The sequence below is a fragment of the Neofelis nebulosa genome, chromosome 3, assembly GCF_028018385.1.
Source record: "Neofelis nebulosa isolate mNeoNeb1 chromosome 3, mNeoNeb1.pri, whole genome shotgun sequence".
In the NCBI taxonomy this organism is placed as follows: Eukaryota; Metazoa; Chordata; class Mammalia; order Carnivora; family Felidae; genus Neofelis; species Neofelis nebulosa.
In genome coordinates this window covers 156,680,219-156,704,614 of record NC_080784.1, presented here as the reverse complement: position 1 = coordinate 156,704,614, position 24,396 = coordinate 156,680,219, and the positions used below count along the sequence as shown (strand labels likewise).

Below are 24,396 nucleotides of genomic sequence, written 5' to 3'. Positions count from 1 at the left end.
CTAGGGTTCCCACATCTAAATCTTTGAACTTCTATATTACAATAGAACAACACCTCTACATTCAGAATATTTAATTTCGTATTGAACTAACAATAACCCAAATCTGTACTTTGGAGAAAACATATCATTGAAGTCCATGTTAATAGATTCCCAGTGAATGAATTTTCTATTAAAAAAAGCTGAGGTATCTCCAAACCATTTGAAAGAAATTTAATAGGCAGGTTGATTAAAATTTAATAGCAAACTTGTTGGCTATTAAAAGTGCACAGTGTGATAAATCAAGATGTCAGCTCTTCAATTTATGACTTCAGAAAAAAACGATGAAGGTTTCTTGGCTTTCAATAAAATATTTCTTCTTTGACACTTTGTAATTTCATTAATTATTTGAATAAAAACAGTACAAAATATAAAATTATGGTTTCTGTGGTTTTTAAAATTATTTTATATAATTTTTAAGGATAGCATGCAGATTCTTTTAGTTTTGTTAATGATTATAAGCAACTTGGTCTTGATTTATATGGCTGTTCCTATTTTATAAAATAAGCCTTTAAAGTTGAACTTACCATTTTTGCACTGTCTGTAGATTGTGTGTGCATGTTGATATTTCATTGTTACACAGAAAAAGAAAAAACAGGAAACAAAATACTTAAAATAGACAATGCCTATTCAATCAGTTTTCCATAGATGTGCAAGTCTCTTATCGATTTACTTTCATTTTTGTTTCTTTGTGTTATATAAATTAACACATGAATATGAAAATTAAATAATTGACCATTACAGAAAAGTAATGCACTCCTATAAGGCTCCTAATAAAATGTTATCAAAACATGTTTTTGGGGTGCACCTGCATGGCTCAGTCAGTTGCACATCTGACTTTGTCTCAGGTCACGATCTCGCAGTACGTGAGTTCAAGTCCCACATCGGGCTTGCTGCTGTTAGCCTGTTAGCACAAAGCCTGCTTTGGATCTTCTGTCCTCCTCTCTCTGCCCCTCCACCCCTTGCAAAAATAAATAAACATTAATAAAAAAACATAATTTTGGGACAGGATGCTAAAAATATTCAAACATCACTGTTTAAATATGTTTAAATAAAATCACCAGAGTCAGGTGTGACCTTGAACAGATTATGAATGTCTTTGGACCTGTTTCTTTATGTAGTAAATGATGGTAGTAGACTAGATAATGTTAAAACCTTATTCACTTCTAAATTCTGAGTTATAACTTTCTTCCATTATGTTATACTGCAAGTCATCGGGTAATACTTACATACATAAGATGTGTGTGGGGTCCTTCTGATTCATTTTTTCCAGTTTTCTTCTTTGTATTAAAGTTAACTCACTAGGGGCACCTGGGTGGCTCAGTCGGTTAAGCGTCCGACTTCGGCTCAGGTCATGATCTCACGGTCCGTGAGTTCGAGCCCCGCATCGGGCTCTGTGCTGACCGCTCAGAGCCTGGAGCCTGTTTCAGATTCTGTGTCTCCCTCTCTCTCTGCCCCTCCCCTGTTCATGCTCTGTCTCTCTCTGTCTCAAAAATAAATAAACATTAAAAAAAATTTAAAATAAAGTTAACTCACTAAAGAAAAAGGCTTACCTTTTTTATTTTTTCTTTATGCCAGTTTTCTTAGCTCTTTGAAAAGGAAATCAAAACCATAGGACCCTTTCACCAGAAAGAAAAGCAGTCATGTGTGGGTGCCCAACTGGCTTCACAAACATGCACCTAAACCATTTTACATACAATTTTAAGGGGGTCACAACTTGACCCCTCCATCTCCTGGTAAAAGACCCTTTGTTTAACACTCAAGTTAGTATTTTAACTCTGTGGAAAATACCGTCACTAGTGAAGCTATTTTTTACTAGTACAAAATGAAGCCTCCGTGATGGGCCAAAATTATGTTCTGAAGACAGAAGCACAGAGGCATTATCCAGTAGTAACTTTGCTTTATTTATAACTCCAATTGATATGCATTAGTCAGTCCATGTCATGGAAATGCCTTCATAAAACAAAAAATATGTCGAATCAAGGGAGAGAGAACCATGAGGGGATGGAATGGAGGACAAAACATATTAAAGAAGAAAGAATTATTCAGGTGAAACTGTTTTATTGAAATAAAACAAACAAAAAATTTATCATCCTATATATTCATAAATAACAAGAATTTGAAAATTAGACATGTTGGTATGAGACTCTCAGGAATGGGATATTCAGTTGGTTCGTTAGAACACCAGGGTGTAGAACTATACACCTTTGCTTGTCCAATAAGACAAATAAGAACGAAAGTACATTTAAAAAAAAAGTGAGGGGCAGAGCAGAGTGACAATTCAAGTTATTTTAAGAGCTTTTCAGCGTACTGTGGTTAGCCTGCTGTCAAGAAGAAACGTTTGAAAATGTTTCTGAATGATATGATATGGATTCAAGTGGGATTCAACTGTCATCTTTTTTCAGATCTTTTTTTCACTTCACACTTTCAAAGCCTGCAGCTCTTCCTTCAGTTTTCAGGCCTCAATTACGTGTATCACACTGAACTGGCCTAGACAGTGTTGTCGTTCAAGGTCTGCCCATGTCAAAACACCTATTTTATTTTCATAAGGAAAAAAAATACAACACTTTTGTGGTAAACCTGTGCATTTGAACAGGGTGTACTCATTATTATCCCATTCAAATTTCACTCATTCAGAAACTTTTATGTCTATCTCTATCTTCAGGTATAAATAAAGTAAAAAAGACTCTTCTTAAAATGACTATGATTTTACACTTCGTGTTTTTCAGTAGGTTTAGGATCTGACTTGCAAATAATTGTCAGAAAAACGTCCCTATGTTTTTCAGCATGGAATATGAAAATCCCTTTTTGCTTTGTATCATGCTTTTACTAGAAATAAAGATCTCTTGGTTGGCTCTCTGTTGACAGTTTTGTTGACGATTCACATATATTGAAAGTCAACTTAATTCCTTTTCCATGGTTTTATTAAAGACCTTACCCTTGTTTCTGACAGCAAATAGGCAGTTTTGACTAGACTGTACCCAGGATTTAGTGTGTCAGATAATTAAGAAACAACTATTCTTATATTCCTGCTTTGAGATTTTTACCTTGAGCTTTTTTTTACCCAATTTGAGCTTTTTATTTTAAGTCACAGTAGGTTGTGCTGAGTTTTCCCCCCGTCTTGTCATATTATCTGCAGCTAGTATTCAAGTAGCAATTTGTATTTCCAAATAATTACATGAGTGTTTTTTTCCTGCTTTAAATATACCTGGTATAGTGTTAGAAGGAAATAAATCACATTAGGAATTAGACAATTGGCACTTGTAAAAAATTTACTCAAATTATAAAACTGCTCATAATTGGTAAAATGACTTGTGTTAGTTTGTTACATTAAAGATGCCATAGATTTCACATGGGCTTTTTTTCATTATTTAAGCAAGTATTTACCAAGCTCTGGGAACTATTCTAGACCCTTGGTATAGAGCGGTAATAAAACCCAGTGTATTCCTTGTTTTTCTGGCGTTTACATTCCAATGAAGTTTGTACATAAACATTCTTTTCCCATATGTAGTGTTGTAACTATCTTCTCTACCCAGCAACATCAGCTTATTTGTGTCTTCAACCTGACTAACCAGTAAGCTTAACTTTTTAGCTGAAAAACAGTGACAGATGGTCTGTAAACACCGATCTTCTTGGAAGTCTGCAGCAATTTCATAGCTATTAGAAGGGAAGTTTACAAATCAGAAGTTAGTTGGAAGGAAGAGGAAGAGACAGGATGGACAGTACCTTGGAAAATAGAATCGGAATTCAAAGTGACTTGGGTAAATTGGGGAAACAGCCAGAAGCAAACAGAATAGGCTTCAGCTAAGACAAGTGAAATGTAGTGCAGCTATGGAAAAAGACAAATGTAACTTTGTACACAAAAGACCCAAGAAGACAGGTTCTGTACAAGTTTTTAGTTAAGAGATCTAGGCATTGGCAACAAGCCAGTGTTTTTGACACAGGGCCACCTTTCAAAGATACAATTGAAATGCATAAATGTGAGCATGGACTGTAGGAACCATGCGAAAACACCTTATCACACTTGTTTGGAATGGCAACAGGAAAAACGGCCTCTTGCAAGATTTGAGTGTCCATAAAATGATGGAAAATGATTGCCTTCTAACACTAAGGAATCAAACCACAGACAACTGGTTACTCAAACATATCCCTCATTCTTTCAAACCAGCAAACCCATAAAGCTTATCCACAACTTCATACTCTGCAAAACTCTAATGATCAAATTTGATATCCTATTCCTCAGTTCCTGTTACTGAGCCCTCACTTATATTTTAACTCAATTTTTAGGGTTAAAGTCAGTTATAGTGACACTAATTAACTTGATTTCAAATGGGGCATAAGATGTAAAAGGGTGAGTCATCATAAAAAAGCAACTTTAACCAGTGATCCTTCTTCTATCAGGAAAAAGGCTCTTAATACCAAGGATAAAGAAGAAAGTGTATTTTGTTGGAAAGTTCTAGATTATTTTTATCAGTATTTGTGTGGTTTTAGATTTAAAAGCAGGTGGATCTTAATTATGACTGTATGTCACTCATTGTGACTATAGATCTGTACCTGATCTGGGTTACACTTGGGTTTTGAGGAAGCTACCTTCCAAAGCCACGTGGCTGGGACTGAATATTGTTCCATTTAGTCAACATTGTATCACTCCATGGCTGTATACCAATAGCATTTCTGTTATTGTTGCTGGACTTTCCAGATTAGCAAGAATTGACAAATAAAAAAAACTCAGTCTTCCTACATTAGTAATTTCACTAATAAGAGTGTCTTTAGGTACATTCAAAACTTAGAACACACTTAGCAAAACTAAAAACAACTTTATGCTAGGAAAGCTATGACCAGATGGCCTATCTATCAAAAATTTTGATAGCTTCATTAGAATTCAATTACAGAACTCCATTTTTGTGTGATTAAATTGTTTGTTCTTATATTTTTAACCTTTAAATAAACTGAATGACAGCCAGAAAAAATATCGAGTCACATGCTTTTTGCTTATGTTTGGTTCTTCCTAACTCAATTGTTTCCTTATTTTAAATCACAGAGCATATTCTTTTACATTGGTATAGAAAAATATATATACATATAGAGAGAGACAGATATGACAAAGGAATATTTTCTTTGGCAATCTACGTGAAGCAAGTGGGCAGAAGTAGCTTGCAATCTTCCCAGCTTGTTTGTTTTTTAGTCAGTTCAAATTAAGAAATATGTAGTAATGAAGGAAAATATATAGAAATACAGATATAGGGCGCCTGGGTGGCTCAGTTGGTAAAGCATCTGACTCTTGGTTTTGGCTCAGGGCATGATCTCGCGATTTGAGTTCAAGCCCCACGTTGAGTTCTGCACTGATAGTGTGGAGCTTGCTTGGGATTCTGTGTCTCCCTCTCTTTCTGCCCCTCCTCTGCTCGCACTCTGTGTCTCTCCGTCTCTCAAAAATAAACATTTAAAAGAAGAAGAAGAAGAAGAAGAAGAAATACAGATAGATGCTCCAGCCATAAAGATCTAACCCTTATTTGATCTATGAGGGAAAATAATGAATTTTAGCAATTTTATATATTTAGGGTTTTTACCCTAGTTCATTTTAAGTTGTTTACACCTTTCATTTTCTGTTAAAATTCTTAGAGTAATTTTAGAAAGTAATTATTTGTATTGGAAGGCTAGAATTGTAATTGTATTGTAACTTGAAGGCTAGAATAATAAACATTAGTAGCAGGTGCAATTTACAGGTAGTTTGCTTTTTTAAAATGTTGTGCAGGCCAAATCTGGTCTCTAACAATCATAAATTTGTGTAACATCAACGATACACATGTTTAAGATGTATAGTATTCTGTTTCTTATCTGAATGGCACAATAGCCAACTCTTTGTAGTTTTTCTTGCTGGTATTCTATATATTTATCAGTGGGAAGTGACATCCTGATTGATCCATTGTACGATAAAGTGGAGATCTGCCATCTCACTTTGTTAAAAACATTTAAATGTGTATGTTGTACAATTTCAGCAAATACTCATCGAGCATTTAATAAGTGGAAAGTTTTGTGCTACTTCTGTGCTAGTTCTGTGTGGAATGTGTAGGATGCAAACACATGGCTTATTTCCTGAAAGAATTGTAACCTTCCAGTTTTATAAATCCGACAAGCTATATTGTACTTTAAATCTAGAGATGTTCACTTACCCAATTTTGAGGTTAAAATATCTGTTATTTGGGGTGTCTGGCTGTCTCAGTTGGTAGAGCATGCGACTCTTGATCATGAATTCAACCCCAACATCGGGTATAGAGCTTACTTAAAAAAATAGATAAAATAGGTGTTACTTGATTGATAATTTGCTATATAACAAAGAACTATGATTTTGAAAAAAAATAAAATAAAACTACCATGGCCAGGTTTTTTCTTCTCATTTTTTGCATTTTCTATGAATAAATATTTTTGTTTCATTCAATATAGATTACTTATTTTGCGATAATTGTAGATTCACTTACAGTTATATGAAATAGTGAAGAGATTGTGTTCCTTGTACCCAGTGTTCTTCAATAATACCTTGTAAAACTATACTACAAAATCATGCCAGAATATTGACCGATATCCAGCAGTCTTGTTCAGATGTCTTCAATATTACTTATATTTCATTGTATTTGTGTGTGTGTGTGTGTGTGTGTGTGTTTAGTTCAATGCAATTCTATCTATCAAGACTCGCTTTGTGTTATACCAGCATAGCCTACATACAGAATAGCTCCATAGCCACAGGGAAGCCTCATGTTGCCCGTGTATGACCATTTCCACTTCCCTCCCCCTTGCATCTTTACCCCTGTCAACCACTAATCTGTTCTCCATTTCTATCATTTTGTCATTTTAAGACATATATATATTCCATATATATATATGGAATCATTTAGTACATAACCTTTTGGATTGTCTTTTTTACTCTGTATTATTATCCAGAGATTCATCCAGTTTGTTGTATCAATAATTGTTCTTTTTTTATTAATGAATAGTGTTTCCTGGTAAGGATGTGCCACAGATTGCTTAACCATTCACCAGCTGAAGGATATCTGGGCTGTTTCCATTATGGACTGTTATAAATAAGGCTGCATGAACATTCATGTATAGGTTTTTATGTGAACATAAATCTCCATTTTATCTGGGATGAATGTCCAAGAGTACAATTGCTGGGTGGTATGGTAATTGAATGGTTACTTTTATAACTATTTTCCAGAGTAACTATACTATTTGACATTCCTCCAGCAAAGTAGGAAAGATCCAGTTTTCTTCACCCTTGCCAGCATTTAATGTTGTCACCATTTAAATTTTAAGTGTGTAGTGATGTCACATTGGTTTCTTTAATAATTTTTTTTTAAAGTTTATTTATTTTGAGAGAGAAAGAGACCCAGCACGAGTGGGGGAGTGGCAGAGAGAGATGGACAGAGAATTCCAAGCAGGCTCCACATTGTCAGTGCAGAACTCGACACAGGGCTCAAACTCATAAACTGTGAGATCATGACCTGAGTCGAGATCCAGTCAGATGCTAAAACAACTGAACCAGCCAGGCTCCCCACATTGTGGTTTTAATCTGCATTTTCTTAATAGCTAATAGCAATTCTTTTCATGGTCTTGTTTGCCACCTGTATATCCTTTGCTGTAAAATGTCTTTTTATGTCTTTGGCCCATTTTCTAATTGGATTGGGTTTTTTTTTGTTGTTGTTGTTGTTGTTAGTTTTTTGCTTTGGGTTGTTTGGGTGTTTGTCTGTTTGTTTGTTTTTACTGTTGACTTTTAAGAGTTCTTCCTGTATTCCAGATACTAACTTTTCTTGGATTGCAAATATTTGTAAATTTATTTGCAAATATTTTCTCCTGGTCTACTGATTGTATTTTCATTCTCTAATGTATATACTGAATTAACAAATACTTGTGTTCAATCTGACTATCCTCATACAATTTGTATTTTCCTCTCCTCAGTCACGTTTTCTTTCTTTATCATCTAACATAAACATGCATTCTGCCTATCATTTTTTACACATGGCCTAATTATGTTTAATAAAACTATTCCTCTGATATTTTGCTTTTTTTTTTGGTTAAACAATTTGGAGGTTGGAGGTTGCAACTCATACTAATGATATATTAGGCACTAGGTACATCTATTTACAAAGAGATGAAATAATTTAGCTTTCTTACTTTATGTGCCAAAGTTCAAACAACCAGTTGGAAAATGGAAAATGGAATTATATATATGCTGGATATTATGAAGTCAATACTTTATTTGAAATATTTAAAATAATATCCATATGATTATTAGATTTGTAAAATCACCTAATTAGTATGCTTACTACAGTGTACTAACGAGAGTGATTATATCTTATTTTGATGTAAGGGATTCCTTTTCTTAGAATTTTAAGAAATGTCAAATTCTTCTGTTGTGTCCACAACTGCTCTCCAAATGTGTGTTTTATTGTAAATGTTGCCTTTTATTCTTTTTTACTTTCATTGAAAACAACCCAACGGTTTCTGTGAATGAGGGAATGTTTTGTTTATTTTGGCTTTTCTTTCCGTGTTTTAAACTTTTTTTTTCAGCTTTTGTTTTGTGTTTTGTTTATATGGAAGACTATATTTTGCTTTCATTTTTTTATTTTTTATTTTTAGCAAGCATGGGAGTATACTCTTGCTTATACTTTGGGAAAGAGAACACCCTATATATGGCTTAATCAACATCATAGACCATTTTCTTTCTTTCCCATTGACTCTTGGATATGTGCATTATTGGAAACATGTGTGCTTTAGTGGCATATATTTTTGAGTCTAATTAGCTGCCTGCCTGTAATCAGGACTATATCAACTGTTGTCATTCTAAATGTTTCCTTTCTTTTTTTCAAACACATTTGCCTGATTGACCTTTTTTTTTTTTTTTCTCTGTCTTTCTATGGGGCTGCTCCAGGAGCCATGGCTAATCATCTTATAAGCAATGCTCTGCTTCGTCCGCATGGTACTAACAATCCCTATAATACATTGCTTGGGGAACCGGCGGTCTGTAACAACCCTTCTGTCAGCATGTACAACGCACAAGGTGTGCTGGAGTTTATCTTAATTTTTTCAAGTGAGAGTCCCATTTTATGTAGCTTTTATGGCCACATTCTATTTTGCGTTCTTTCCACTGCCTTTTCTTTCTTTTGGAAGCAGACACACAGACTCCCTTTGCCTTCCACCCCTTTTGGTGCTTTTATTTTCCATTTTCCTTAGGTTTCCTTTAGTAACAAATGGTTTCCCTCCTTCTGATAAACAAATGCTTAATTCACCAACACGTGTTTGTTTCTCTGTAATGTTATAAAATGTATTGTGTCGTGTCAGTGCTTGTCTGGTTGTTGATTGATTTCTATATTAAACACCTACGTATGTATTTTGAGAAATGAGAATTTGCCTAAGGTAAGTAAAATAAAGAAAGACTTGATTCGATAGTCTTAATGGTATAAGATCAAGAAAGTAATCTTTGTTATGCCATGAAGAATACTCTAGGTGCAAGGCATCAGTACTGTTGAAAGCACTTAGATCAGCTCCATGGAAAATTACATTGAGCTAAGCCATGGAGAAAAGATCCATTCCGTTTGCTATTGAACTGAACAATACCAAGTTAGGTTCCACACTAGCTTGCCATTGCCTGTGTGAGTGACTCAGGACAGTCGGGATTTTTTTTCCTGCTGTGGCTACGTGTGAAAAACAAAGCTTTGGGATATGGTTCTTCTGAATGATATGAAAATTTAATTACTTTAAATGATATAAAATTTTAATTACATCCCAAACAAATAAGCATAAATCTCTTTAAAACCACTTACAATATGAGTGTTTGGACAGGCATTACCTTCTCTAAGAATAAAGATGTACTGGGGCACAAGAAATTAAAACAATTCATATCATTTGGAAGAAACCACAGGAAAAAAATTAGTCAAATAAAACTTTCCTAAAAGAAAAGTCCTAGTTAGGGATCCACTTATGTAATATTATATCTGAAAGAAAATTCACTATAACAAAGAGACTTAAAAGTGGTTGTTTGAAGTTGGATGTGACAGATTAGCAGTATATTAGCTTTCCTAGGCAATTCTGAATAAAATTTCTATTATTCTTTATGGGAATCTCTGTGTTTTCTTTTCCTTCTCAGTCAGAGATAAAAGATTAGTGGCATGAGTGTGTAAAACTTGGTGTGAGTGGCCATCCCATGAAAGTTTGCTTGTTGCAGAACTGAAATTGGGTGTCTAAAACCTTCTGAGTTTCCCAGATACCTTGCCAGGGACAAAGGATGATTTTAAATTATATCAAAATTTCTGAAGTCAGTAATACAGAGTGACTTCAGGAATATGCTCAAACTGTATCTCAGTAGGATGAAGTAATTAGCGAATTTTTGAATTATCAAGTTTCAGAAGGCCTGCATGTCTAAGAATCAGACTTTGAGAATCAAAAGCAGGGATAGAGCTCATGAATTCTCTTCACCACATTGCTGACATTCTGTCAGCCTGTGCCCATTTCCTTTAATGGGACCCTTCTCCCCTCAGGATTTCATACATTCAGTTGTTGAAATCCTCCATTTGTTATGTATATTTTTTCCTTCCACTGAGCTGAAATTTGCCTCTGACCATGATACTTTGATTTGCCTTCTAGAGCAAGGAAGAGCAAAGTATTCTGCTTTCTGTGTCAATCCTTTTAAATACTTTGAAAGCAATTGATCTGGCTTCTTTGAGTCCTCCATTTCCCCAGTAAAACCACCCTGGTGCCATCAATACGAGATAGTTTCTGGGTCCTTCCTGGTGGTTCCCTCTCTAAATTGTCTCTCCTCTGTCAATGTCCCTATTTTATTGTGGCCCTCAGTGAAGTGTACATAACACTTGTTGTATATTTCACAACATAACAAATGTGGCTTAACAGAACAAGTCAGCAGACCTTATACAGGCTGGGGTTTTTTTGTTTTTTGTTTTTAAATTAGGTTAAGTTACAGATAATTGTGTCATTATAAACATTTTGCAATGTGCTGACATCTTAGTACGTTTTCAGTGATGTTAAGTGAAGATTTATACCATATCTGCAAATTAAATCTATTCTACATTATTCACTTTACGCAGAGTTGGAAAAACACTAAAAATTGTTTTACTTATTGAATATTGTTTCAGAACATGTAAAAATTTAGACCACATTTTGTTTAGCTTTTTTGATTATTCAGATATAATTTCTAATGTCTTATGTAACAAAAAACTAACAATTATTAATCTGTATGTCTTCCCTAATTCAATATCTGCTTTCTTGTCCTGTTTTATTTTTACTGGAATCATAAATTAGGCGATTTTTCTAAGGATGGAACACTATTGTAAACACTCTCAAAGTGAAATTCTGTAGATGCGAATTTAAAGTAATACCATATACATATAAGGTTTTATTCCTGTGGAATTTACGATGATCAATAAATACACAAATGATTCTTCTGAATGGGTTTATTGTTTTTCCCAGCAAATTAAATAAATACTACTGACTTTTCTTAAAAACAAGAGCAAACAATTTTTATTAATGTTTCTCAGAGTCAGAGGTGAAATTATTTAATGGCTTAATGTTTTAATATTTTTTAAGATATTAAACTATGGTAGTGCTTAAAATCATTCTTTTTACCACTGACCCCAAATAAATCTTAGTGATTGTCATATTGCTACTAATCTTATGCTTTCAGATGAATGCACTTAATATTCTTACTGGCAAGGGGAAATCTTACATGAAATATAGGTGGCTCGGTATGTACTGGAGTGGTTTATGTTGAAGTACCACTTGGTTCTGTTCTATTGGGTCCTCTAATTCAGTTGCACTAAGACCATCCAAGCAAAGGAGCATTCAGATATAAGTATCCATATTTGTTTGTAATGCCTTTATTTAAAATATGTAGAGATGTGTTCATAGAGTTACTGAAGCATATAGAGTTAGGAATAAAGATGAATAATATGCTTTTATTATATTGGATTGAGATTCTATCTGTGGACATTTTTGAAAACTTCATGCATTGTATTTCTGGACCATTATATTCTTATCAGGATTAGAAAATTCAATTTTTGCAAGATAAATCTTGTTATAGATTAACCTATCAAGAGAGCATATAGAGCCGAAGTCATGATTTCACAAAATAATTTACATTTTAAAGTAACTAATTCTACCATAAAACTTAAAGAAAGACATACCCTTAGGACAGGATATAATGAAGAATACATGATAGGTGGTAAGAATACAAGATTATATTATAAAATATATAAATAAATGTTCTATGATGGCTTCAAAGCCTAAGGCAGGTGGAAGAACGAGATAGTAGGGCACAGAGGAAATCTACAAGATTTTCTTTTTGATTTCAGTTCTTCCACTGTTAGCAGGGTGGAGTTAGATAAGGTTCAGCCTATTTTGGCTGGAGTTCCCTCATCTCTGAGAAGCAGGAATTGAGCTTCAATTATCTCTCATAGGCTTTCCAGTTCTAAAATTCTGTCATTTAAGGAAGGAGCCATAATGAGCTTACAAACGATTTGCATCTGTTAGTATACTGGTTTGGCTCTTTATTTCAAATTATTTTTTCTAAAGCTATTTTGAAACTTTATTAAGAGAACCTTCCTCTCCATCTTGAAATAAAGTCAGTCTTTTTTCTGAAAAGCAAATCAACTTTTAAGTGCAAAAACCATCTCTTAAAGGAATGGTGAAATTCTAACAAGCTGGAATCTCCTGAAAGGATCTAGCCCAATGAATTTCCTGGTTTTGATTTTAGGATGATTTAACCTTCCTGTAAACAAAATCAGCAAGAGCCGTCCTTCATGACCTGATTAAAATAGGAGTGTTTTTTAAAAAATAATTTTGCCAGGATTGTTTTTTAAAGGATCAGTTCTAAAAATGTTTGATTGCATGATTGTGCAAGAATCCAGAAGAAAACCGGACACTGATGGTGGTATTTTTCTTCCCCTCCTGTTGTCTTGATACAGAATAACAGTTGGATTTAACCATTTTCTTTTTTCAAAGTTACACGACTTTTGAATATGAGCTCCAGAAATGACAGTTCTGATCAGTATTATTCACAAATGATAAGAAGCATTTGGATAGTTATAATGGGGGAAATATAACCTTTTTATGTGGAAAAAAAAGATTCATAAAGGAAAAAAGACACAAATATGGAAACCTACAACTGTGGTTTTTTTCTCTGTGTACATGCTAAAGATTTTATTTATAATTTTACTGAAAATTTTTAAAATTAAATAACATTTCTTAGAAGCAGGTATGTTCAAACATACATACACGTAAATATATGCAATATTGAAATGCAGTTGTGGGAATCGTCATGGCTTGCCTTCAAATCTTTACTCTCCTTGGTTGGTGTGATAATCTTAACTTTAAAATAGATGTGTTTTTGTTTAAAATTTGTTATAAACTGTAGAAACGCTTATTAAAGACTCATTTTATTAGCATGTGTTAAGGGGGGGTTCTTATTTTCTGACTAACATTTCAGTATTTTTAATTATGATAAACCATGTAACACAGACTCATGAATTTGGGGGCAGTGGAAATTATTTCCTTTGACTCTTTTTTCTGCATATCATCAATTTGCTTTTTACTCATGTTTCTTCTACTGTCGCTGTAAGCTTACTTGTTGTTTTTTCTTTCCTTTTCTTCATGCTGTCGTTTAGAGCCCTACAGAGAGACAAGTATGGGAGTAAAGCTAAACATTGCATATCAAATGTAATTTTTTTTAGTTCACTTTTATTGCATCACATATAGATGATGTAGTTATTAAAAACAGTTCATCTCACAATTTAAAAACTAAAGAGCCTATGAATCGACTTATATAAATTTACGTTAATAGAGATTAGACGCTTTTGTTGTCTGATTCTTTTACTGTGTCACATAATCAACATAGTTGTTAAGTCTCATGTAATGTTTGTGTGAGTTAAATTGTTTTTAAATTAAGCATTTATTTTTGCTAAGTAATTCATAAGCTTTTATTTTTTATTACTACATTCCATCATACACATATATGTCACATGCAGCATATCCACTTTATTTTACTATGGTTGTTTCCGACCTGTACCTAATGCATTGACAACGGAAGTAATACACACGTTTCAATGCATCAGTCACTCAGCCATAACCATCATGCATACCATGGCAGCCTCCACAGCAGCAATCACCCATCACATATGGCCCTTTAAAGAACATTTACTTTTATTTTTCTTAACATTGTGGATTTGTCTACAAGATATCTTATAACATGAAAATAAATCGCTTCACCCTATGTCTGTGATGGCTGCTTTTTAATGAATTTTATGCATTCCTGTCTTTAGAAACTGTTACTTTGAATACAGAGTATGCAGCAAAAGTCCATATATAAATTGATACATTTGGGACACTTTATTTAAACCAGCAAAGAAGGAGTTCAGTTTTGATAAACATAACTGCATCACAGATATAGAATGAATGTTATATTTTCACAAGTTAGCAGTGTATTGAGAAGTTTAATAGAATTCTTCAATTAATTGTTCTGTAAAGAAATATCCTTTCTTACTTATGAGTATTGGTTAAATGTTTGTGTTTTATTTTCTTTCGTGGTTGCATTTGAACTGATTTTGGAACTATTATAGATTCTCGGATTTCTGTTCATTCAAGAGAATGCAAAAACCTTGAAGAAGCATGTGGTTAAATTTTATTTCACTGCAACTATTTCTTCCCAGAATAAAATGTTCAATCTCTTTTAAATTCAAAGTTTAATATGCACACAAAGTCATCACTCATTATGACATGGAATCTTTAATACTGACACTATGTTTTTAGGAATCAGATACCTGTGTCTTTACACATTCTTTTGTAGTATTACCTAATGACCCTAAATAATCGCTAATGGGTTAATATGTAGAAAATGATATTAGAAAGTAAATCTAAATATTTTTGTTTTGAAAGTTCCTAGATGCATATTATTTTGATGTGCCATTTATTTGACTGAGCATTATTTCATGACTACATCATTTTGACAAATTTAACATAATCCTTTTGTGGTTTTGTGTGTAGGAATTATGTTTAATCTTGCAAAATTATATATCAAATTATTAGAAGCTGCTTGATTCTTTCACTTTTGACCAGAATATTCAAAGTACCACACATGAATTATGTTAATATTATGCCTATTTTAATGTTAAAACAACATGTAAAATTAAAGGTAATGAATTATTAAATTGACTTTGATGTGTATAAATTGAAAGCTATGAATGATTACACCAAAATTTTGCGTTATTTTTTTTCTAAGTTATAACCAAATATGTTTCAAATAGTATCAGGCAATGTTTGTGTGGAAACTACAAATTTATAGGTTTTTTAAATTGTTATTTTAAAGAATTATTTTAGATACTTTTCCATTTATAAGGTTCCTATCAATTGTCCCCAAGTGTATATAGAAATGTGTACATATAGACTTAATAGTATGTTTTGTTTCCAACCATTTTATAATTAATTAAACGTGCTAGCAATTTATACATACTTCATAGTCGGATGTTTCTGCCTTTGTGTTTGTGTGTGTGTTCTGTGGCCAAATGGATGTAAATGTCATAGTGTTTTGTAATCTTTTTCAGAGGGGCTTCTGAACAATGCCAGGGATACAAGTGTCATGGATACTCTACCACTGAATGGTAACCATGGCAATAGTTACAGCATTGCCAGTGGCGAATACCTGAGCAACTGTGTGCAAATCATAGACCGTGGCTATAACCACAATGAGACCGCCCTAGAGAAAAAGATTCTGAAGGAACTCACTTCCAACTATATCCCGTCTTACCTGAACAACCACGAGCGCTCCAGTGAACAGAACAGGAATCTGATGAACAAGCTGGTGAATAACCTTGGCAGTGGGAGTGAAGATGATGCCATTGTCCTGGATGACGCCACCTCCTTCAACCACGAGGAGAGTTTGGGCCTGGAACTCATTCATGAGGAATCTGATGCTCCTTTGCTTCCCCCAAGAGTCTACTCCACAGAGAACCACCAGCCACACCATTACACCAGAAGGCGGCTCCCCCAAGACCACAGTGAGAGTTTTTTCCCTTTGCTAACCAACGAGCACACAGAAGATCTCCAGTCACCCCATAGGGACTCTCTGTACACCAGCATGCCAGCACTGGCTGGTGTGCCTGCCACAGAGAGCGTTACCACCAGCACCCAGACCGAACCCCCACCGGCCAAATGTGGTGATGCCGAAGATGTTTACTACAAAAGCATGCCAAACCTAGGCTCCAGAAACCACGTCCATCAGCTGCACACCTACTATCAGCTAGGTCGCGGTAGCAGTGATGGATTTATAGTTCCTCCAAACAAAGATGGGACCCCTCCAGAGGGAAGTTCAAAAGGACCAGCTCATTTGGTCACTAGTCTATAGAAGATGACACAGAAATTGAAACCGACAAAACTGCTAACACCTGGTTGACTGTTCTGAGTTGATATAAGCAGTGGTAATAATGTGTGTACTCCTAAATCTTTATGCTGTTCTTGAAAGACAAACACAAACTTTCAGACTTTTTTTTTTTTTAACTGGGATTTTTAGGTCAGCCCAGGGGAGAAAGATAACTGCTGAAATTCCCCTGTGCCCTCTCCTTTCTTGTCTTTTCCCCCTCAGATGGAGACTTCATTATGTTAATGAACGAGATATGAAGAAAATGGCGCTCATTGTGGCCTTGTTGAATTATGTTGTGTTTGTTCTAACATCTCTGATGCTCTGTTACTATAATTACAAGGACCTGATTTTTAAAAGGCCAGAACAGTTGTTTGACATTAGTAACAATGCTGCATCTAGATTGGAGTGCTGCACAAACAAACATAAAAACAAAGCAAAACTGTATCACATAGTGGTTTTTAGTCACTCACAACCTGAATTCACCACAGTGGGAATAGCTGTGGAATACAAAATAAAACAACAAATTAATAATGAAATGGAGGGGAATTCTAGAATTATATGCTAAATGCATATTTTATGATTTGCTGTATTAACTGATGATAAAACTAATGGCAGAAAAAAAATTGAACAATTTCTATGTAATGTACAGATACTAGCATTGCACATATAGTCAGCTTTCTGTTCCTCCAGAATTTGAGTCCTGTTAATGTAGTGGAAAAAAAGAGATATTTTTTCTTTTTCTTTTGTGCTGGTCTTGCAAGTTTGTCTGCCAGTAAAAGAGCAAAGTTTCCTTCCTTCCTTCCTTCTTTTCTTTCTTCCTTCATTTTCTTTGCTTTTTCTTCTCTTTTTCCTTAGTTCTTTTTTTCTTTCCTTTTATTTTTCCTTTATTTTTTCTTTAAAATTTCACCTGGCAAAAAATAAATAAATAAATAAATAAATGAAACTATCACTTTATAAGAATCATTTTCTAGTAATGCAAACAAATTATTTTTTACAAAAAAATAAAATAAATAAAATTAGACTTCCTTCCCTCACTATATATCTTTATTCAGTCAGAATATTTCCAAGAGCATTTTTGCAGATTAGAGCAGGACGAACTTTTATGTTTACAGTATACATCTGTTGTAATGCAAAGTATATTTGGCAAGCAGTTGATCACCAAGACAGTAGCTATGATTCTAGAAGTCAAGAGGCGTCAATAGAACTAGTGGGGCTTCTGCATGTGAAAAAAAAAAAAAACGGTATCCCATAGGCATTAAAGTGCTGAATGCTCAGTCTGATCCCCAAGTGGGCACCCGCACTACCAATTTTTAAAGGAAATTCACTCCCTTGTAGTAAGAAATGAAAGGTCAAGTTATTTTGAAGTGATTTTTTTAAACTCTTCTGTTCATTAACAGGAAAATTTATTTATTTGACAGGATTTTAAGTAATGTAGGAATACAAGAGGTAAATTAGCAGCACATATAATTTTTTTTTTAAATTTATGATCCATTTTGTATGGTCTCAAAGTTGGATGACCTCATTACTAATATTTGTTGTAAAAGTGAAACTTGTTTGCCAACCAATAAACAACTGATTGAGATTTAGAAGACATTGTTTTGATGTATGTACTATATGATGAATTATTCTTTTCATTTTTCTCGTCTTTCCTTCTGTTTTCATTATATATACTTTGCTAATCGATTACTCTAAGGCCCAAATGAGCCATGCAATAGAAATCAGATCTGCCTAGAAGAATAACCTAAGCACAAAATTTTACCATTTTTGCAAAGTAAACCAGAAAAATGGGATGGGCATGTTTATGTTGAATGAAATAAGATGCATAACTTACTTTTAAGCAGGTTAATATAAGCTACTATGTGCTTATTTTATAAGCAGCAGCCATCATGCTTACTATAAAAACCAGCTTCAATCAGAGATTTATGTATTGAATTGAAGAGGGGGTGAGTCACTTATTTTCCTTTCCTGTAAGTTCTATTTTGATGTCAGAAATTTAAAGTCATTCAGTTGGCTCAAAGCTGCCAGTTTAATGGCAAAGAGAATATCCATTTTATAAAGATAGTAGAAGACATTTTTATGCTAATTTTTCTTGCCCCATATGTGAAACAAAGTCCTTTCAAAGAAACTTTCTAGATCTCCAATTACTGAAGAACCTTTACCAGCAGTGTCTAAACATAGAGTCCCTTCTAGAGCAAAGCTAGAATGAATTTGCCAAATTGTAATTTATCTTGTAGTGTATGATATTTTGGTGACTTCTTTCCCCCCCCCAAATCTGAACACCACCCACCTATTAATTAATTTCTTAACTTAAGATGAGATGGAATAGTTTATGGAATAACCAGTAATCTCTATATAGTTTAAGAATATATGACAAAAGAAAGAATTCTGTGCTGGGCCAGAGTACATCATAATCTTAATATTCACCTCAGAATGTTTTATGCATCATTCCTTTTTAGTCACTTAACACGAGTAATTTTTAAGCCTCTAGAATTGTTCTTGAGTTGCAGGAGAACCTCAAGCTTTAATGGTAATTAGGTTTTCACATCCCACACTATGGCAATATTAGCACCTGAAAGGTGGTTTGCCTATCTGTTGCATAGAATAAATGAAAAAGCCCCTTTTAGACAACTTGTCTAAAGTTGGCCTGTGGATTATGAGCGCTTATGCTTGTTTCGCCAATTCAGCAGAGATCTATATGAAAGCAGCTCGTCAGTAAGAAGCTAGTTTCACAGAACAATGGGGAAACTACCTCAAGTCAGCTTGCTGAGGCTGCCAATTCTGATTTTCTGATATTGCTACCTCCCTGCCCGCTATCTTTTATGTGTCATTACATGGAATTTGAAACAGGTAGCCTCCCCAGCTTTACACAGACCAACTGAAGAAAATCACTTGAATACATAACTGGTGCAGAAGGCCATTTAGGACTGTCAGTTACTACCAAGCCCTTGCATAAAGATGAAAGGGTGAGATGTTTGAATTCGAATACATCACAATTGATGTGCTATCAGAGAGACAAGATCCCAAAGACTTTTACAGAAAGAGATTGTTCCCTCAAATTTTATGTGACTATACTGAAACAAAACAGTAGATATAGGAGCTAATTATGTGTACATTTCAATAGAAATTTGTGTATATCTAACATGTATTCATTTAGTCCTTTTTATACTAGCAAGGCTTGAGTTCCTAAACTTGACTTTTTTTCACATGTATTTTCATGCATAGCTATTGACAAATTAATAATTTTTAAAAAGTTTATTGTTTTTTTGCCACCTTTGGTTGACTATATTTCAATACCCTGTGCCATTCATGACTTACTTATCTGCCTACTTCTGATATACTTATCTGAAATTCTATAAAAAACTAAATTTTCATCAAGCAGACGGACTGTACCTACATAGCACATCATTTGGATAGCTGGAAGTAAAAGTTATGCCAATAAAACAAACCAATTATTATTTCCTAGTAAAATAATATTTTTGTAATATTTTACTCTCGAGCTTTTTTTTTTTTTTTTTTTTCTTTTGAGGTCTATCTCCCAAGGTACTTTGCAGGACACTAGCTAACAGATCTCGTGTCTAGTTGACTCACAGACTGTTGGATTGTTGCAAAGCCCATGTTCCTAATTGATAATATTTATGGAGAAAACTACATTTTGTGAAGGAAAAATAGATTTGAATTTCAATTTAAGTTTTTGAACATCCCTCCATTTCCACTCTATTAAAAGTAAAAAATACTATAGTTGAATAATAAATTGCCATGCTTAAATAATCATGACAAAACAGAACTTGCATGAGAACAATTATGTCAAAGTGAAAATAATCAGGAAACTGTATTAATAAAATGTAGATAATGGAAATATCCTTAACTTCCTATCAGGCAAATTCACAAAGACTCAAAACTAAAGTGTAGTTTATGATATATACTTTGAAAATCCCCATTAACCTAAAAATGTCAACATATTGATAAAAGATCTTTAAGATTTAGTGTTTTTAAAAAATTAGTTGGTGTGACGAAACTTTTCATGGTAATAGAGATAAACATATAAGAGAATTAGTAATAGTCATATAGAACCCATGGACTTAATTTTAGCCAGTATCTTCAGCTTTTTCCCCCACACATGTTCCAATCCATTGACAAAGGTTTACTTAGTTTAAAAAATGACATTAAAAACTTTTAAAGACTGACTTTCTGCAGTATAGAGAACAAAAGGGAGAGGGAAACCAGTTTCTGGGTTGTCTAAAGATCAACTCCAGACTAATCAATAATCAGCTCCTATTAGTGAAAGAAGCATTTGTTTTCAGAAGTTGTGCGTTAGTATTATACCAAAGTGCTACTGCTTGAGGTGTTTTAGAAAAAACAAAAACACTACAGAACTACTATATTACTGCAAATTTAGAGAGAGAAAGAAAGAAACCCAGACTCTAATTTGATTTTGAGCAATTCTAAAAATATTGACAAGAATGTCCTTTCTTCTGTTACAAAACTATTTGAGATAAAATAACAATATGTACGATCTTCTAGTATATGTAGTACCAAGGTATTAAGATTTGATGAGTTCATGTTTAGTGGTTCATAATTATAACTCACAACATAAAAAATTACCATGCATTTCTAAAAATACTTTACATACATCCTCTGTTAGATTTCTGCACAGTAATAAATTAGTTAGGAACATGGGAGCACAAGAGTGAAACAGCAACATTAGAAAATAGCTTATGGAAGCATTTTTGTGCAAATGAATTCTACGTGGAAAGCTTCTTTGAGCTCATAAGATAGATTTGATGGATCCCAACCAGAAATTCAATTTTGTAATCAGCAAATACATACTTCTGAAGCCATCTGAAAAAATATTGATAAATATCTAAATTTTCATTTCTAAATTAAAATGTTGGTAGCTGCTTCTTTCCTGCTTAGGCCATAAGAGGAATCTTTCCTATTTTCTAATTAACCTGATTAGTTTCTACTTCACTTTTGCTTTAAAAGGGAAATCAATCTTTAACTTTCACCTATACACTTACATACTTTGATTCCTTTTATTTACAGCTTGCAGAAGAAATAGCTTGTTTACAATATTGCAAACTTTGTGATTTTTGCAATATAACAGGTAGTTACTATAGTTTTGCATATTTTCATTTTCAATAAACTTATTGCCCTACCCTCTTTAAAAAAATTAAAAGCACGTCTCCAACATCCAGGACCTGTAGGTTATTATTCAAATGTCTTCATTTCAGCTATGTTTTGATGTTTATTTCTCTCTCTTAATAGTATGTCACACAAACTTTTCTCATTTCACTTGTGTCCCATCAGAGTATTTCAAAGGTAAAGGCAAACTATGATTTTTAAGAAGGCACGTGAAAGGAGAACTTTGATTTATAATGGAGAAGTCGAGGAAGACTACACAAGGAAAAACCTCTGTTGGGATAAGCAAGTCTTTTCCATCACAATATGAACAGAAGAAGGGCAGATCCAAGTTGGCATACTTATGGTGAGGCAGCAGGACCTAAATTCAAGTTCAAAAGAAAAAAAAATCCAGGAAAAAATGAAATTGTTTAGAGTGGTAAAAACTTTAAACAGTATAACAAGTGCTACTGGTGTGTTAAAACAAAAATTGAAGTATACCATATGATAATTTTATCCTGCTGTTTACACAGGAAACTCTAAACACTTTCAGCACTCCTTAGATATTTCTTGTCTAGCCACACCTTATCTCAAGGATACATGGATTTTTATAAATGTTTCTTAGATATAAGTATTTTTGCCTCAATTCACTTTCACTCTCTAATCTGCTTATTCTATTGTATGCCAACACAGTTAATGCTACCAGTAGCTATGCACCTTTTAGAGCTTTATTATGAATCTTTCTAATAAACATTAAATTAATATTAAATTGGAATTACGTACATTGTGCAAAATAATCCGTAACCAAGCAATATGCATATTATAGGCTAATTTATTATATATATGAATATTACATTGAGACTGAACAAATAATTACACAGCTGAAAATTTTACTCTCAAGTCCTTTCTCTCTTCAATTATTGTAGTCAATTCGTAAAATTCTGCAGACAGTTGTATGACATGTATCAAAGTACTCCATAATCCAAATGTGTCTAAAAGTATTCCCAATGCTTCTTTCATTCTAGAATGCTAAAGAAAAGAGCTTGAAAGAAGAGGAAAGGAAAGCCGACTCCTAAGGATCTAATTTAGATTAACATTGCCATTCAGAATGAGTGATTTTAAAATGAGAATGTTCCACTCTGTGATCTGAGGTTATTAAAATTTTACAGTTAGTCCAATATTGGAGGATTTTAAATTTAAAAAGAGTTAAGTTTGTCTCAATGGCCCAAGACTGCAGAATTTCACACTACATTGGCAAGGAAATGTGTTTGAAATCCATACCTGAAGTAGCTTTTTAAAGGTTAAAAATTCCCTGATTCTTCTGAAGGTAAAACTGGTAAATGATCCTGGCTTCAAAATGAAATGGACTGGTTGACTTCAAAAGGTGTTTGGCAAAAATCAAGAATGTCATCAACCCTTTAACAGTAGGTAGAGGTCTTTGGGGATACAGAATACAGTGACTAGAACACAATGTCCTCTTCTGCTGACCACTGCCTCATGTTGGAGAGCATTTTTAATGCCTTGAATTTCAAGTTGTCACAATGTCTTATGTTTTAAATACCATCATGAATCAAGAAAGATGAGGAAAAAAACATTTAAAGTTGGTTTTCATGCCTCATTTCAGAATAAAGATTTCCTTTACCATTCTAAGTAATAAAAATGATGTGTCTTGAAACAGCTGTAGACAATCAGAATGTGTTCATTTATAAACAAGTCTTTGTATATTCTAACACTATTCTTTGCCTATGACCTCCAAATTCAGTAAGTGTAGAGTCAGCTGGATTTCCTTTCATTTGGCTTCTGTAAATGCATTGGAAGTAGAAGGATAATCTGGGACATTTTTCCACACTGTTTTCCCACTTGCCAATCATTAAATCTAATTCAAAATATATCTTTTTTTAAAATGATAGTTTATTTTTAAAAATAACAACTAATTAAGTTATTTCTCATTGATAGGAACAATTTCTCTTTTTAGGAACAAGAATATAGCTATCGCAGGCTCTGGTCTCTTACCATTCTCATATATTTACATGTGGAATTAATCTTATCATATACACCTACCAGGTTTCTATCTATTGGATTTTTTTTCCCTTGTACAACCTTTCCAACCTCTTTTTTTTTTCTTAAATGCTCTGTACAATCACATGTAAAATCATGAGCTACAAACCTCAATAAAAAATGTCAGTAAACAATAAGTGATGTAGTCACTGTTATTATATGGGAGTACCAAAACTTTGGTTTTGGGACAGTTTTTCAGACTGCAGGATAATTGAAACATAGACTCCTAATATATTTCCTTGCTATCCCTACACCGTGCCACCCTTCTCTTCACACATCCAAAGTAAAATGCAAGGGCTTTTATTCTTTTTTTCTCTTTTAACTTTTTCAGAGAGCTGCCACCACCCAAGGTATCTATGAGGGTATTTGTTCTTTCCAGAAAAGATAGGAAGTTAAATTAAGAACTGCGTGCCCTTAAAGTCTGCTGATACTGAGATATAATCAAATGTAGTCATATCTGTCCCCTGATCTTATTTCTTCCCACCTCAAACTAGGGTATTGCTGGGTAGAAGTAAGGACAGTCAGTCACTGATGACTTTGGTGCACAGAAGACTACAGAGGTCTGTGCTGTGACATGCTTTTCCTCTTTTGAATAAAGGGCCCTATCAATATTAGTGTATGTTGCGGATCACAAAGATAGACATTATATAATCATCATTTTGTAGTGTCAGGGATTCTGATTATTTAGTTTACTAACACTGAGCATCAGAAAAATGAACAAAATATCAGCTGGGAAAATCTAATCCAGATATTTCTCCCTTATAATGTTA

At 33.7% G+C, this 24,396-nt stretch overlaps 1 protein-coding gene across 33 annotated transcripts in view; it reads left to right on the top strand.

The window, feature by feature from the left end:
- ADGRL3 (adhesion G protein-coupled receptor L3) overlaps nucleotides 1-23,763 on the top strand; it is an 829,205-nt gene extending 805,442 nt beyond the window's left edge. For 8 of the 33 annotated variants that reach the window (XM_058722441.1, XM_058722432.1, XM_058722424.1 and 5 more), the window contains 3 exons: nucleotides 8,960-9,088; nucleotides 13,704-13,721; nucleotides 15,636-23,763. In XM_058722441.1, coding sequence (XP_058578424.1) covers nucleotides 8,960-9,088; nucleotides 13,704-13,721; nucleotides 15,636-16,435 — 947 coding nt within the window. In that variant the 3' untranslated portion in view covers nucleotides 16,436-23,763. Of the gene's footprint in view, nucleotides 1-8,959; nucleotides 9,089-13,703; nucleotides 13,756-15,635 lie in introns of all 33 variants that reach the window. The other 25 variants (XM_058722447.1, XM_058722445.1, XM_058722444.1 and 22 more) reach the window with 5 other exon arrangements.
- Nucleotides 23,764-24,396: the final 633 nt, after the last annotated feature.